Here is a 14,629-nt window from a genome sequence, read left to right as displayed (position 1 = left end):
CGGGACACGTAGCAGCGATATCATGGATTGCATGTAATGCATCAGCAATGCATTACATTCAGGACAGGAGACCAACCATGAACTGACCCACCACTGTGATCTTGATTCATATTGTGTAAAACAGTCTGACTTGCAATACATTGCCCTTTTGATGCCCAGAGCTGCTCCTTATTCTTAAGCAAGTACGTGCTCTCTTCTAATAAGGTGGCAGGAGAGAAATTCAGCTGACTCGCATTTTCATGAATTAAAATGAATGTGCAAAGTTTACGTCCTAATAATCCCCAGAGTGTCCAGAGCAGCCTCCATAGAAAAAAAGAGACAACCCTTCTCAACGAGCTTCTGCGACATTTTTTTAAGTCGCTGGCTCTGATGCTGCTAACCAAGTGATGACGATATTGAACAACTCTCCATGACAGACTTATAGAAGATGTGCTGCGTCTTGTACTGAGGGACCAACGCTTCCTCAGTAAGTGCATTCAATTCTGATTCTTCTTGTAAACAGCTTGACTCAGGGGTCTCAAACTCCAGTCCTCAAGGCCCGGTGTCCTGCAACTTTTAGATGTGCCTCTGCAGCACCACAGCTGAATAGAATAATTAGGTCATTAAGGCTCTGGAGAACTGATCTACACAAGGAGGAGGTCATTAAGTCATTTCATTCCAGTGTTTTGTACCTGTGGCACATCTAAAACCTGCAGGACAGCGGCCCTTGAGGAGTTTGACACCCCTGGTGCATCTAGGTGAACACTGGCATAGTTATACTCCTCTATAACCTCCGCTCATCCTACCATGATTGAAAGTGTTTGATCTGTTTCTGGAGAAAACGAAAGATTTTTGCGCTATTTACATTCAGCATAAGATGGTTGTTTTCACACCAGTTGTCTCTACGCAGCTTCTTGACCACCTTTGGTACACCTGACAACTGCAGAGGCATCTGAGTATTTCTGCAAACGACAGGAAGATGTTTTATACTGGAAGTCGGAGAAGGAATGGTGAGAGTTCCTTGTGGTTGGACATACAGTCCGTCAGTTTCAAACTGTGGTCTGTTGTTAGGTAATCATTAATTCTAGAGATTCTGACAGAGCTGATTTGAGTTAAACTGGAGGGGAAAAAAGGAACACAGGGCTCACAGTGTTGCCTGCTTTTCTCCTTCTTATGTACAGTGAGCGGTTAGCAGAAGGCTTAGCTGTGCCTCCATGTCCTGCAGGAGCTGTCAATCAGAAAAATGTGGATATTTGTAGACGGGAAGAAACTTTGTATGTGAAAACAATTGGGCCCCAACAAACTGTGTGATAGCAATATTTTTTTAGTCTTGCATCAAAACTTCCTTCTGCATATCCTTAAGTATTAGGTCGAAGCATTGGAGAACATTTTTTTCCTGAACTCCAATCAGCCAAAAATGCTTATTTACTTTTTTGGTGAACGTTGAATACAGAACAAAACATACCTACACTCACCACATGCTTGTGGGCAAGGATTTGCATTTTCCCAAAACTAAATGTTTTCTGCACCATTTGGTGGCACCGTGAGGGAGGAGGAATCTGTGAGCCACAGCTTAAATCCGTTTAAATTGGGATCTTTCTCTTGATAGATGTGTTCCAGTAATAAATGTAATGCATTGCATGGCTTAAACCGGCTGTGTTCTGTGTACTCAAGTTTAAGTACACAGAACTCACCTTTACAGATCTGCTCACAGATTTTCCGTACAACTGAGATTGGGACTTTGTGATGGCTGCTCCGAAATGTAGATTTGTATCGTCGTTTAAGCCATCCTGGATTGGAGTCTTTGGACTATCTGCAGTTTGGAAGATCTGTTTGTGCTTTTACTTTAACTTGGCTGATATTAAGAAATGTTGCTTCAATATTTCTACATTATATTTGTTCCTTAAGATGGAGGTCTGAGGTTCACACACTTCCCTCTTTCTTTTGCAAACATCAAAGTGGTCCTTACATGATGTTATCTACTTTATTTACAAGAAAATTACACAGAAATAATGTTTTTATTACTTTATTTCGAATAACATGTATTTTTGACAGCTCTCAATAATGTAGTCAGGGGTACCAAGGTAGTTTCTGATAGCTGTTTGTTGGCAAATTTTATTTTTCATCACATATTTTCCCAAAACTACATTATTTTTTTTCTGCATCAAGTTATAATAAAGGTAAGTACATGCTTTTACAAACAATGAATGAAAGAGGAGATTTGAAGTCTTTTTGATTGTTGGTTTGAGCTACATTTTACATCGCTGCCACTGAACACTCAAGGCCAAGCACAGCACTTGCAGCCATCATCGAAGACGGATCCGGTTCCGCAGATCCGCTCGTACGTGGTGCCTCCAGCGCACATGTAGAACTTGGCCCTCTCGTCGGGGTGGGCATAGAGGCCATCAGGCTTGCCGTTGCAGTAGCCAGATCCCGGAGCATGTGTAGTGGTGGTGGTGGTGGTGGTTGTAGACGTAGTGCTAGCGCCAGGCTTGGCGGTGGTGGTTGAGGGCATTGGTGGAAGCTCTGTACAGGCAGAATTGTAGTATTACCACATAAATACTACTCATAAATTCGTATTTCCCTCTTGTAAAAAGAAAACACTGAATAGCATTGATGAAGGCATTGTATCTTTCTAGTGTAGACTGAGGTCGAATGCTACCATGCCTTACCGATATTGAGAAGACTGCGGAGATGGGACAGTAGAGGGTGGCTTCCTTCGCCACAGAATTTTCCAGAAAAGTCGTCTAAATCAAGGGCCCAAACAAAGGCTCCACCAAACTTCTGCTCCTGCAGGTAGTTGACCTGTTTGACCACAAATAAGAGATGTTGTTGGAATTACCTCACACACACTAAGTGTTCTGGGAGAACTTCTACGTACCTTGGTCCTGTAGCTTTCCTTGTTGTCAAATCCTACCCACTCATTGTTTTTAGTTGCATATGGAACTTTCTGGTCATCGATCCATTGGATGGTGGTGTCCTTCAAGAAGTTGCAGATCTAAACAATATAAAACATTGTCAGGAATATAGAACTTTGTATTTTGCTTGTAGGCCATTGCCCGTCAAATACTACTAATATGATACATAAGTAAGTATCCAAAGGCAGTTGTTTACTTCATAGTAGGACCAGAATCCAGCTTCACGGGTGTATGGTCCGGCTGAAGCGGGTCCACTAGCAGGGGCTCCAACACTTGTGTTTGATGATGTTAGGCGGAAGGTACGACCGTAGGCTGCGAATCCCATTCTCAGCTTCTCCAATGGGGCGCCATTGTCTTTCCAGTACCTCATTGCGTAGTCCTAAGAATTTTGATTGAACAAAAAGGTAAATAAATAAAAATACCATGGCACCAAAACAATCCATCCATTTTCTGCACTTGCACCGGTAGCCCTGGCAAGATCACAGGAATGGGGGCCCTATCTCATATGGATGGCAGGTGGGGTGCACTCTGGACAGGGCAATACAGATTCACTCAGAGCTAATAATCTTGCACACAATCACACCTAATGGCAAGTTAGGGGACATTTAACCTGACGTATGTTTTAGGATGGTATAAGGATGCTAAAGGATTCTTACAGTATTGAAATAGATGAGGTCGCCTGAATCCTCAGATCCTTGGTACAGTGGGCTGTTATGGCCAGTGAACGTCTCCCAAGTTCCATGGAAGTCATAGGTCATGACATTGATGAAGTCCAATTCCCTAGGTAAACAAAACCCTTAGTCAACAACTCCCAGACTTCCTATGAGAAACAACTTGTCGCAGCGCTTACCTGGCAACCTCAGCGACCTCGAATCCACCATCGATGGTTCCCTTTCCAGCAGGCACTGCAGCAGTCAGCATGAGCCGAGGTTTACCTGTGGCTGCAGCCTCTGCGGCAAAAGCTGCAGCAAGTTCCTGCAATAATCACCCCAAAACTGTGAGGATGGAGGTCAAAATAAAACATGGAAATATAGTTTAGGTTTGCAAAAGAAGCCTCTTTTTTTTCCAACCTACCCTGCAGAGAAAAGTAAACTTCTGCTTATCCTCAGGGGGGCTTCCACGGGCACCTGGGTACTCCCAGTCCAGATCCAGTCCATCAAATCCATGAAGCCTCAGGAATTTGACTGAAGACTGGATGAACTTCTGACGGTTTTCTGGTGTGGACACCATGATGGAAAACCTGCAGGAGACAGATTTTAAGGACCAAGACACTTTTTAGACAAAGTCAGCCAATAGTTATCAAGGTCATTTGTCTCAGGAGTTTAAAAGACAATCAAGATGTGTCATCCTTGTGTCAGGAAGTCATATTTGGTAACATTTTGATTTGCACAGTTACTTACTGAGTGGAGCCAAAGTTCCAGCCACCGACAGCCAGCAGAGTCTTCAAGTGAGGATTCCTAGAAAAAGAAAACAGAGGATTTGAAGAGCCTGTAATGCAGTGCTGAATAGAAGTGAAACTGCTTTAAGCTTTAAATGTTCATTGTAGCATATTCTGTCATCGGACGTAATGACCTCAAGTGAGTTGACTTACTTCAGCTTCAGGTCGTTGAAGGCCTTGTAGAGGACATCGTCGTTCCACTCATAGGTTACCAGCTCGTTGGCGTGATTGATGATGGAAAAGGCATAGATCAGACTGGTACACAGAAAGGGGTCTACGTTTTGTGGCAGGAATTTGCCATCACCAGGCCTGTACTGAGACCAGTTGGTGAAATAGCACTCCATTCTGCTTGTGTATGCTGTGAAAGAGCAGCAAAATATGAAATTATATCCTCAAAGTGCAGTTCTTCAAAATTAAGTATGTTAGTCATGTCGGTTGATGAAAGTATATCATATCTTACCCAGCTGGACAAGCACCAGACACAAGGCTTTGGTGGAAAAAAAGAACAGGGAGACAAATTAAACCATACATTCAACAACATAGATGGACCTCATAATGGTTGTTGAACCGCGATTTCTACAATACCTGTAAGCAATACGAGCTTTGCCATGTTGTAATTTGTTGTTGTTTTTCTCACAACTTCTTCAGATGACTACAAGGAAAAAAATAAACAAAGAGTTTTTAAATGAGTAACACAGGAAAGTCAGCACAAAGCCAGTTTCAGCTAAGAGGATGTCCTTCCCCTCATCGACTCACCGTGGGACCAGACCAAAAATCCAACGAGTGGCAGCAAACTGTGGTCTTTTATACACTGCTGAAGAGAGAAAGTGGGCAAGGGAGAGAGCGAGCAAAAGTTGTACCAACCTCCAACAAACTAGAATCGTAAATATAATGATTATTAGAACATGTAAAGATAAGACGGTACCATGCTACATATGGACAATAATTGACTTAGTCAGGGTCTAGGTGTCATTGAGATTGTGCAACAGATTACATATTATCATATCATTGATCAGCCAAAAAGACCTTTGAGCACTGTACATCAGTACAATATTGTTGCTGTTGTCATGAGAACTTGCTAGGGGAATAGATAGGGCCAAAATAGTGAAGCAAATAAAATACATAAGTCAGCCGCAGAAATGGCATCCTTTTCACAAAGATAATGATGTACTTCAATTTGCTATTATATTTATACATTAATTGTTACGTTATACAGTGAACCCTCGTTGTTGGGGGGGAGAGGGGGTGCGGGGGTTACGGTCCAAAAAGAACCCGTCCGCGAATTAGAAACCTTTATTTATACAATGAAATACTCCATAATACATTGAATCCAAAGAACAAAACCTTTTTACAGGCCCAAACATTTGTTTAACAAATAAAAAGTACTGTATAAACTCTTTTTTTTTCTTTTTTTTTTTTTTTTTACAAATAACTGCTGTACTGTAAAATAATAATTTTAATACGAAATGAAGGCGGATTCCTGTGCCCGAATTGCGGAGATCAGCGCCGCCCCACCGCGACCCGAGTCATTGGATTAGAACGGAAGAAAATAAAAAATGATTAGGAAATAAAACAAAACAAAGTACAGTAGGACAAATAGTGACTCACGTGTATTTCACTGCTCTTTTGACTGAGCCGCTGCATCCTGACTCCGCTGTGTAGCGGGGTTTTTTTTCTAAAGCCCGCGGTGCAGGTGTGTTTTTTCGAGAGAAGAACATAGTTATCGGTAGCTGTTGTCGCTCTTTTTTCTTCTGGGCAAAAAGATTCTTATAAACCGACATGCAACCATCGGTTATGTTAAATTTGGCAAACTGTTTTACGTACGTGTACATATTAAACCGCAACGTTGTTGACACACAGGTAGAGAAGAAGCGGAGAGACTGTTTAGCCAATCAGAATGCAGAACACAATGCACGATGCAAATCCGTGAAGCAGAGAGATCGTGAAAGGTGAACCGCGATATGGCGGTTCACTGTATACCTAAAAAACATGCAACAACATAAGACAGAAAATGGAATAACTTCAAAAGGGCGAGATTTTTCTATTTTGCGTTCACACTCTGGCAAGCTAGCAGAAAGGCTAATGGAGTATTTATCCAGCATAATTTGAGTTTTTTTCTATTCAGAGCTTTATTTGCTCTATCTTCCTTCTTTAAGAAACCACTGACTGTCATTCAACAATATATTCTGCAGCTTACAGGTCATATTTCCGCCCTCGGTGATTGAGAACTGCAGTACGGATCCAGCCTGGGACACAAAACTGGGATGAAAACAACACAATCAGCTGAGCAGTTCAGATTCAGAGTTACATAAGGGGGACATAAAGCCGACACAAATAAACTCGGCAATATTTGATAACCTGACATTTAATTGCCAGTTAAATTACTGGCAATTGTGATGAATCATTACCTTGATGCATATACCTTGCAGCAATAATAAAATCACAAATGTAATGCCAGATGTCAAAGCAAAACAAGAACATTAAAATATGATATATTTCAGCGTGACAAATTGTTTACTGAGTGCATATTAAAGTGGAGAGACCACTTTAAAAATATCCTTAAGTATAACTATGTAAAAGTCCCGAACAAAACATTTCATTAAATTACTTTACTAACATTCAGTTTGATAGTAACTAATTACATTTACTCTATTACATTTACTTAAGTATTTTTAAAAATGTACTTTTAGGATTATTTTCACTACGCTGTACTTTTACCTTTACTTGAGTCATTTTATTTTAGTATTTCTACTTTTACTTGACTAAAATTTCTGGATTCTCTACCCACTGAATGAAAAACAAACAAAGCAAACATTCACCAGACACAACTCCAGTTTTTGTTAAAGTTTCATAATTATTATTCAAAGAAACTGATTTTGAACAATTTTATTTTGCATGATTTTGTTGTTTTTGTTACTTATGTGAATTATTGTCATTTTTGTCCTTAAAATACCAAAACTTCCACTTGACTTTATATTTCGGTCCATCTGATCATGTAATATTTAAATATTAAATGATTGATATTTGGATCAGTTAGTACTTGAATAGACTTTTTCACTAAATACATTTTTCTCTTACTTGAATAATTTCTTGGACGACTGCTTTTTACTTTTAGTTGAGTAAAAATATGTTGAAGTAGGGCTACTCTTCCTGGACTACTAGTTTTGGGCACTCTGCCCACCTCTACTAACGTCTCATGTCAGCACAAAATTTTGTAATGAGTACTATCAACCTTCTAGTTCAAGTAGATTTATAGTTCAAATTTATTTACCATGGTATTTTAATGTCTCTCTTATGATTACAGTGTTAAACAATAAAATATAATGATACTTATGTAATTGATGTGCAGGACACAAACACCAGGATAAACCTTCCCGTTTATCAGCTGAAATCTTTATTAGAGTTCCAAGCGCTGCAGCAATGACGTGACAGCATCAACATGAAACTCAATACATATAAACCATCTGTGCAACAAGGTGACAAAAAGTTACTAATTATTGTTATATAGTTATTGAAGTTACGCACTGACATGCAAACACAAAGGCTAATTGAGAATCTCTCCAGCATAACTTGAGACATCAGTCAATTCAAGTCAGTTTATTTCTATAGCAGTAATTCACAACAAATGTCATTTCAAGGTGCTTTACAGAGAAATCGTTTCAATTCAGTCAGACGTCCATTCCATTTGGCCCCAGTCATCAAACTGTACAGTATGCTCAATTAATTATTCAAAGTAGATTAAAATGTTGCTATGTAAGGAAACCAAGCAAATAGCATCGAGTCTTTGGCTTGCAGCATTCATTCTTCCTGGACAAACACGTAGGAACAATCGCTTGAAAATCTTGTTGGGGGAAGCAATTCCGTGCAAAATATTTTGTTCAGAATTGATATGGGTCAGTCGGTGTACACACGTTTGCACAAAACTACAGATTTAGCGTTACTTTGACATGATTTAGAAACGGCCGCATCTTTCGACAAAATAAAGTCGGAAAAGACAAATACTTTTTGATCTTTGAACTTTCTGATATTAAAGGATTCTATAGAGCAAACGGTGGTCGTCTTTTCAGGTTTCAGATATTACATGACTTTGCTACGGATTCCTTAATATAGAAAAACCTCTTTGATATCTCCAGTAAAGGTTCAGTCAAGATCAATGTGACGTTTTGCCAGTAAAAACTACAGAAACAAGCAAAAGACAGGTTACGAAACAAATTTCAGCGATTCCTTTGAACTACCGATTTATGCTGTATGTTGTCATCAAAGTGGCCTGTTTATCTAACTGCGCTATAAATATTTATTAGCGTGATAGCTAACACGCTTTACACGTCTAGTGTTGTTTCCTTGTCTCTGGGTGTCATGTTCTTCCTTATCACCGGTTGAATAAAGTCATTAATAAATGAAACTACTGGTAGTTTTACATGTCTAATAAATGATTGTTCAAGTGGAAAGGATGAGAATTTATAACAGGTTGGCGCAGATCAGAGTAAAGTGTCTTAAATTGTTGTGGTAGATGGTGGTGACGGTGGTAGGAGTTTGTCTCTCAATCGGTGGATTGCCCATTCAAGACCTCGCTCTGCTGTTGTGACCTTGGGCAAAACACTTCACTTGAGTTGCCTGCTGGTGGTGCTCAGAGAGTCTGGAGGTGCCAGTGCATGACCTCTATGACCCCAGCAGTCTGACAGGCTGTAGCTTACCACCATTTGGTTGTCAATGACTGAATGTAGAGTTAGACGATTCTAATGAGCCATCATTTGATCCAGCGTTAAACCAGGAAGAGAACTAAAACATGTAGGATGCTGGCCCTCGAGAACCCACTTTGGGCACCACTAGTCTAAAGGAAGATATACGGTCATTTGACCTTGGCTTCTCTGAATAGAGATCGTTGACGGCCACTGAGTTGGAGTCCTGGGAAGTTGACCCTAAAGGTGTAAAGGGGCGGTATCCATTAGAAAGCAACAGAGAGGCTTTTATTAATGTGATGCTTCAATTGGTGACTGTGTTCTATGACTTTATATTGATTGTTTTTATGATGTAAAGCACTTTGAACTGCCTTGTAGCTGAAAGGTGCTATACAAATCAACCTGACTTGACTTGACTATGCATTCTGTGCCGCATTGACACAGTAATTCATGCTAAAGGAGACCCAACCAACTATTATGGGCATAGAAATTGAAACATAAGTTTACATTCAGTAGGATTACTATGCCTTTAAACGGTTAGGAAAAGCCCAGATGATTATATTATTATATAGTAACACCAGTTCTGTCAGGAGGAATGGGCCAAACTTCCAGTGAACTCATTTGAAGAGATTTCTGTAGGAAACCCAAAGTACTTGATCCAAGTCAAACAATTTATAGGCCATCCTACAGAAATGTTCATTTTAAGGAAATGTTTGAAAACTTCAGAATTTGAAGAACTTTTTAACTTTGTTCATCAAAACTGGAACACAAAATCTTTAGTCTGATTCAATGCCAGGCAGTAAAGAAAAAACATATTACTTACAGTATTCATAACTATCTGGGTTCAGCTGTAACATTCTATTCATGTTAATCATAAGTGTATTTTCAAATAGCCTAGTCTAGAAAAATAAACCTTTATTGAGCAATGTAACTCTAAAAAATGCATACATACATATAAATATACACAATTATTGTATTATGTATACAATACAATAATTGTATACACAATTATTGTATTGTAAAGTTGTAAAGTTGTTGTTGTTCAACTTTATGCATATAAAACCAATTTGATCGGCCTTGACTTTAATACCCTACAACTCCTTTTGAGGGTCACAGTTCAAATACAGAATCTGAAGGAGGTCCTGATCTTTAACTGCCCTGATTTTCTCAGGCTGTGCCGATGACCTCTGGACTATTGTTATCTGTGCAGCTGGCAGCTCAAGCTTCAAGGGTCTCGCCTCTGTGCGTCATCTCCTCCTCTTCCGAAATGAGACCTACTAAAGTTGGGTCATCGCTTAAGTTTGCTGACGGTGTTGTTGTAATGTGTGAAGAGCAGGTAATGGGTGTCACGAACATGGAGGACGGGGTCAGACGTAGTAAGACCTGACACAGAAACAGAGACTAACTCTGACCAGGGGACTGATCTGTGTTCTTTGTGTGATTGTGTTGAAGTCAGAACCAAAGTCCATGAATAGGTACAGGCAGCAGTTCAGTCAGCCATTCAAAACTCAAAAACATTGTAGAACCAGATTCTTTTTTATTACATCATGTTGACCAAAATCATGCATACACATGAAGTGTGTGTTGACGCTGTAAGACTGGTTGCCAAGGTGAGCTCAGACACTAACAGACATACGTAGCAACCATCAGTCTAGTGTAAGCTGAGGTTTTTGATCTGAATCCATATCTATATTGCCTTTATCTTTTATATTTCAAGAAACACGAAAGCCGTTAAGCTGGGTGTAAAAAGTCATTGTTATTTTTTATATCTTGTATCCTGTTTATGTGAGAGGATAAAGGTAAATGATTAATCTCTCTATTGATAACATAAGTGATATGTTGACTATGCATATCACTTATCACTTTGTAAGATCAGATCATTTCAATCAAATGTTTCATTATTTTTATTCCCCTGAATTTTTATTCAGGGGAATAAAAATTAAGTGAAGAACAAATATATTAAAATTCTGTCATATGAAATCCATAAGTTTCAACCTAAAGTCACGTAGGCTCCGAAACAAAACTACGTTGCTGTTTATTGGAGAATATCACTCAATACACCAGCAATATATTCCCATATATGAGATTTCATATCTGGGAAATTCGTATTTTCCAATATACTGCCATATAAGCAAAGAGTGTATATGTATATATATTGCTAAATATAAAAAGTGTAACACACTAACTACTTGTCATTCTTTTAAAACGGCCAACTAACTGATTACAAGCTTGAAAACATCTGTGATGCTAATTAGAGGACACGCCTTTAACATGTCCCTATGTTCAAGTTATGTTGTCTTTTTAGAGGTATCATCATCATCATCATTAGTGTATTATTTAGAATGATTTGATTGAATAATAATTCAAAAGTAATATCAGATTTTTAATCATTAATATTTAATATGTTTTATCGATTATTGCTTTTTAAGTTATTTCAGTGCTCTTTGTGGGATTTTCAAACATTAACAGAAAGGTATTGACATTTTTATCCACATGTGCATGCAGCTCTCACTTATGAATGACTTCTGAACGTAAAGCTTCAGCAAAGCATAGAGATAATCTGGGGCCTACTAGATATGCACCGACCTGATACTAAAAACTATTCTAGATCTGGTATCAGTGACAATGTGGCCTATGCATAAGGTCTGATCTATTAGGTATCTATTAGGTCTGGATCTATGCTTTGTTCTCTGATTTCATAACAGCTATCTTCAAGAGGCTAATTTCCACAGAATTTTTTGATGAAGAAAAAAATGTATTAATCACCTTGAAAATGGCAGAAACATTTCTAAGTGATGTTTAAAATGGCATTTACTGACACATGACTCTCTTAATTCTAAATAAATAAATAAATAAACACAGCCCTAATAATGCCCTTTTTATTTTTCAAAAATTGTTTTTCTATTTATTTTTAATCTGTATGTCATAAGGCCTGTTTGTGTCCCTCAGCAATAATATTTAGCTAAATATAATAATTTAGCAAAATAAGCTAGTCTGGCTGCCCTCAGTGTAATAATGACTCTCAGAGCCTCCATGTTGTTCAGACTCCTGGTCCATGGTGAGGAGGAGGAGGGAGGATCTGCCCTCTAACTATCAAATTATGGGCAAGAATATTTTTTCATACACTGGTTTGTGAATAAAAATGTAGGTCTGATGTTGACGTTAGAAAAACTGTTTCTATTTATATTTTCATAATCGTCCTTGCAATAGCGGGACAAAACCCGCCTCACCACTAAACACAGAAATGCTGCAGAGAAACTTCTGACTATCATTCTGCTAAAGGCCCGGTTCACTACAGGCAGTCTGAGTCTGTCCCACCGACTGATATAAAGAATATCTGTCTTTATATCAGACGTCCTGATATAAGACACGGTACTGCGACTATCACCACGAGTCGCGATGCACCTCAAAGCCCTGGTACCACCTGGTACCACCTGGTACCACCTGCTCTCTGTTCGCTCTGCTTCTCCTTAACGTTTCTACCAGGCAGGTTAAAGCCGCTGCTGACTGGATCTGGGCTGGAGGCTTGAAATAAGCAGACATAAACTTCAGAATGTGTCTGACCTCCAGTTAGTTTTAGTCAGGCTCTGCCTGTCCATCATTTCCTGGATGATCTGTCCTGCTGTGTCTTTGTTAATGTCAAGTTAATATATTTGCTGTGACTGACGTCGAGCTTTTTGCGATCCAAAAAAACCTGCACACATCGAGACTAATATGAGCAGCACAATAGTCGTGAAAACAGCCACAAATGAACGTGTCTGTAAAATTGTGCCACTAAACGCCATTATAATTATTAATATTAAGAGAAGTGTCACAAGTCTGTGTAGCGGGACATCTGGGCCGTAACGCAGAACCTGGACGCCGGGGCGGGTTAAAATCCTATTTATAGTTTTCCAGTCAATACTGGAACACACAAAAACAAACACACATTACAAAAGTTTTTTTTATGCTGTTGCAACCTTTAAACAATTTCCCCTTCAGTTCAACCTTTTAAGTGGAGATACATTGTTGATGTTACCATTATAAAATAATTTGCAATTAATGAAGTTTTGGCAAAGCTCAATGTAATTTTCACAGTGTTGTTGTCAGCAGCTGCTGAAAGTAATTAAAAAAGTTACTTTTAATGTAACTTAGTTACTTTCCAAATCAAGTAATCAGTAATCTAAATGAGTTACTTTTTCAAGGAGTAATCAGTAATCCAATTAAAGTTACTTTATCAAAGTAACTATGCCATCATTGTATACAGTAGGATCCAATTAAATTATTGATTAATATGGGTTATTGCTATGTTGTTGTACAGTGTTTTAAGATCTTGTTCAATGTGCCCCTTTTTAACTTTGACCCCTCCAAAGGTCTCTGCACGGCCCTGCATACACTACAAGGTCAGTAAGTTATTTTCTTGTTGCCTGCAACATGAAATATTTCACACAGTAGAAAGTCCAGCCTGTGTTATTGCTGCAAACAGATTATCTTGCTAAGCGGTCTAATATTCAACCGCTTCTCAAAATGCTAAATTGTCTCCTTTACATATAGAAATATGTCAGTGCAGTTGTGAATTTCATTTATTAGCATTTCAGGTCAGTTAGGATGTTTAACTCACCCAAACTGGACCTAGAACCAACTAACCTGTAACACAAACCTCCTTTTCCTGTCACCACAGGGCAAATGCTTCATTTGTCAGAAGCGTCTGAGAGTTTTTATGCAACAACGTGAGGGAGGGTTTGAGTCGCCTCAAAGCCGGTTGCGAAAGTGAATTGATAAATGTAACAGCACCCCCTAGTGTCTTTCTCGGGAACAACGGGATGAAAATATTGCTTGTTTCCACCTGTAACACTTTCTCCTTCTCAACGAACCTCCTGTGAATGGCCCAACACTAAAATATATCAGCATACAGATGAGAGAAATCCTGTAACATCTCTAACTCAGTTTGATGTAACACCTGCGACTGCTCTTATGATTTCCTTGTGGCTTCTTAAAATGAACACATTTGGTTGTTTTTGCTTTTAGACATTGGTTGTCTTGTAAGACCTCGTTAAATTGCTTTTCATATGTTATTGATGCGCTCTAGCAGAAGGAATTCTCTGTTTTTGACAACCTTTACAGATAAAGTTCATTGAATGTGAGATTCTGTGTGAGAACCTGAATTTGAACATATATATAAAAAAAGATAGGTTGGTCACAGCTTGGGGATTTGTATCAACAAGTCTAAATCTGATTTTGTCTGATGAAGAATTGTTCATCTCTTTACTGGGTCATTTACTGGGTCAGGGTTATCAGGCAGCCGGTGGTTTGTCTTATTATTTAAACGTTTTCCACTGAGACTGCTTTGCTGTTTATTTTTTTCTCTGAACCGTGTCTGACGGATTATATGACAGGAACCTCCTTTAAAAACCGGTCATGTAGCAATATTTCTTTTTTTTTAAAAGCTAATGTCGACACAACAATGTTTGAAATTGCCACCAAAATGCAACGACTGTCTTGCGTTAAACATTTTGTCACACCTTAGCTGGATTGCACAAATTGTCTTATAAAGCGATATGATATTGTGATATGGATCATATTTGTTGCATTTGTTCAAAAACCCTCTTTTGTCTTCAGAACTGAGTCAGACACAA

At 38.8% G+C, this 14,629-nt stretch overlaps 1 protein-coding gene across 1 annotated transcript; it reads right to left on the bottom strand.

Annotated features, from left to right (window-relative positions):
- Positions 1–1,989: 1,989 nt before the first annotated feature.
- On the bottom strand, positions 1,990–5,130 carry LOC102223025 (acidic mammalian chitinase-like). Its single transcript, XM_023353499.1, has 12 exons — positions 5,092–5,130; positions 4,921–4,987; positions 4,796–4,822; positions 4,489–4,693; positions 4,298–4,354; positions 3,972–4,137; positions 3,748–3,872; positions 3,554–3,677; positions 3,094–3,276; positions 2,861–2,977; positions 2,652–2,784; positions 1,990–2,505 (listed from the first exon to the last, which is right to left on the bottom strand). Exons 2-12 carry the CDS (start codon positions 4,943–4,945, stop codon positions 2,258–2,260), a joined length of 1,410 nt encoding a protein of 469 aa, XP_023209267.1. The 5' UTR covers positions 4,946–4,987; positions 5,092–5,130; the 3' UTR covers positions 1,990–2,257.
- Positions 5,131–14,629: the final 9,499 nt, after the last annotated feature.

Source organism: Xiphophorus maculatus, chromosome 20, assembly GCF_002775205.1.
Source record: "Xiphophorus maculatus strain JP 163 A chromosome 20, X_maculatus-5.0-male, whole genome shotgun sequence".
NCBI classification, from domain to species: Eukaryota; Metazoa; Chordata; class Actinopteri; order Cyprinodontiformes; family Poeciliidae; genus Xiphophorus; species Xiphophorus maculatus.
The sequence above is the reverse complement of the archived record's forward strand: the minus strand, read 5'-3'. Positions and strand labels throughout refer to the sequence as shown.

What these genes read in the sequence shown, in the direction of transcription:
- LOC102223025 (XM_023353499.1), bottom strand. Translation starts at nt 4,945, where the DNA reads ATGGCAAAGCTCGTATTGCTTACAG. An exon ending in GATTCTGGTCCTACTATGAA is followed by an intron (nt 2,978 to 3,093) that starts GTAAACAACTGC and finishes TATATTGTTTAG; the next exon opens with ATCTGCAACTTCTTGAAGGA. An exon ending in CCGCAGTCTTCTCAATATCG is followed by an intron (nt 2,506 to 2,651) that starts GTAAGGCATGGT and finishes CTGCCTGTACAG; the next exon opens with AGCTTCCACCAATGCCCTCA.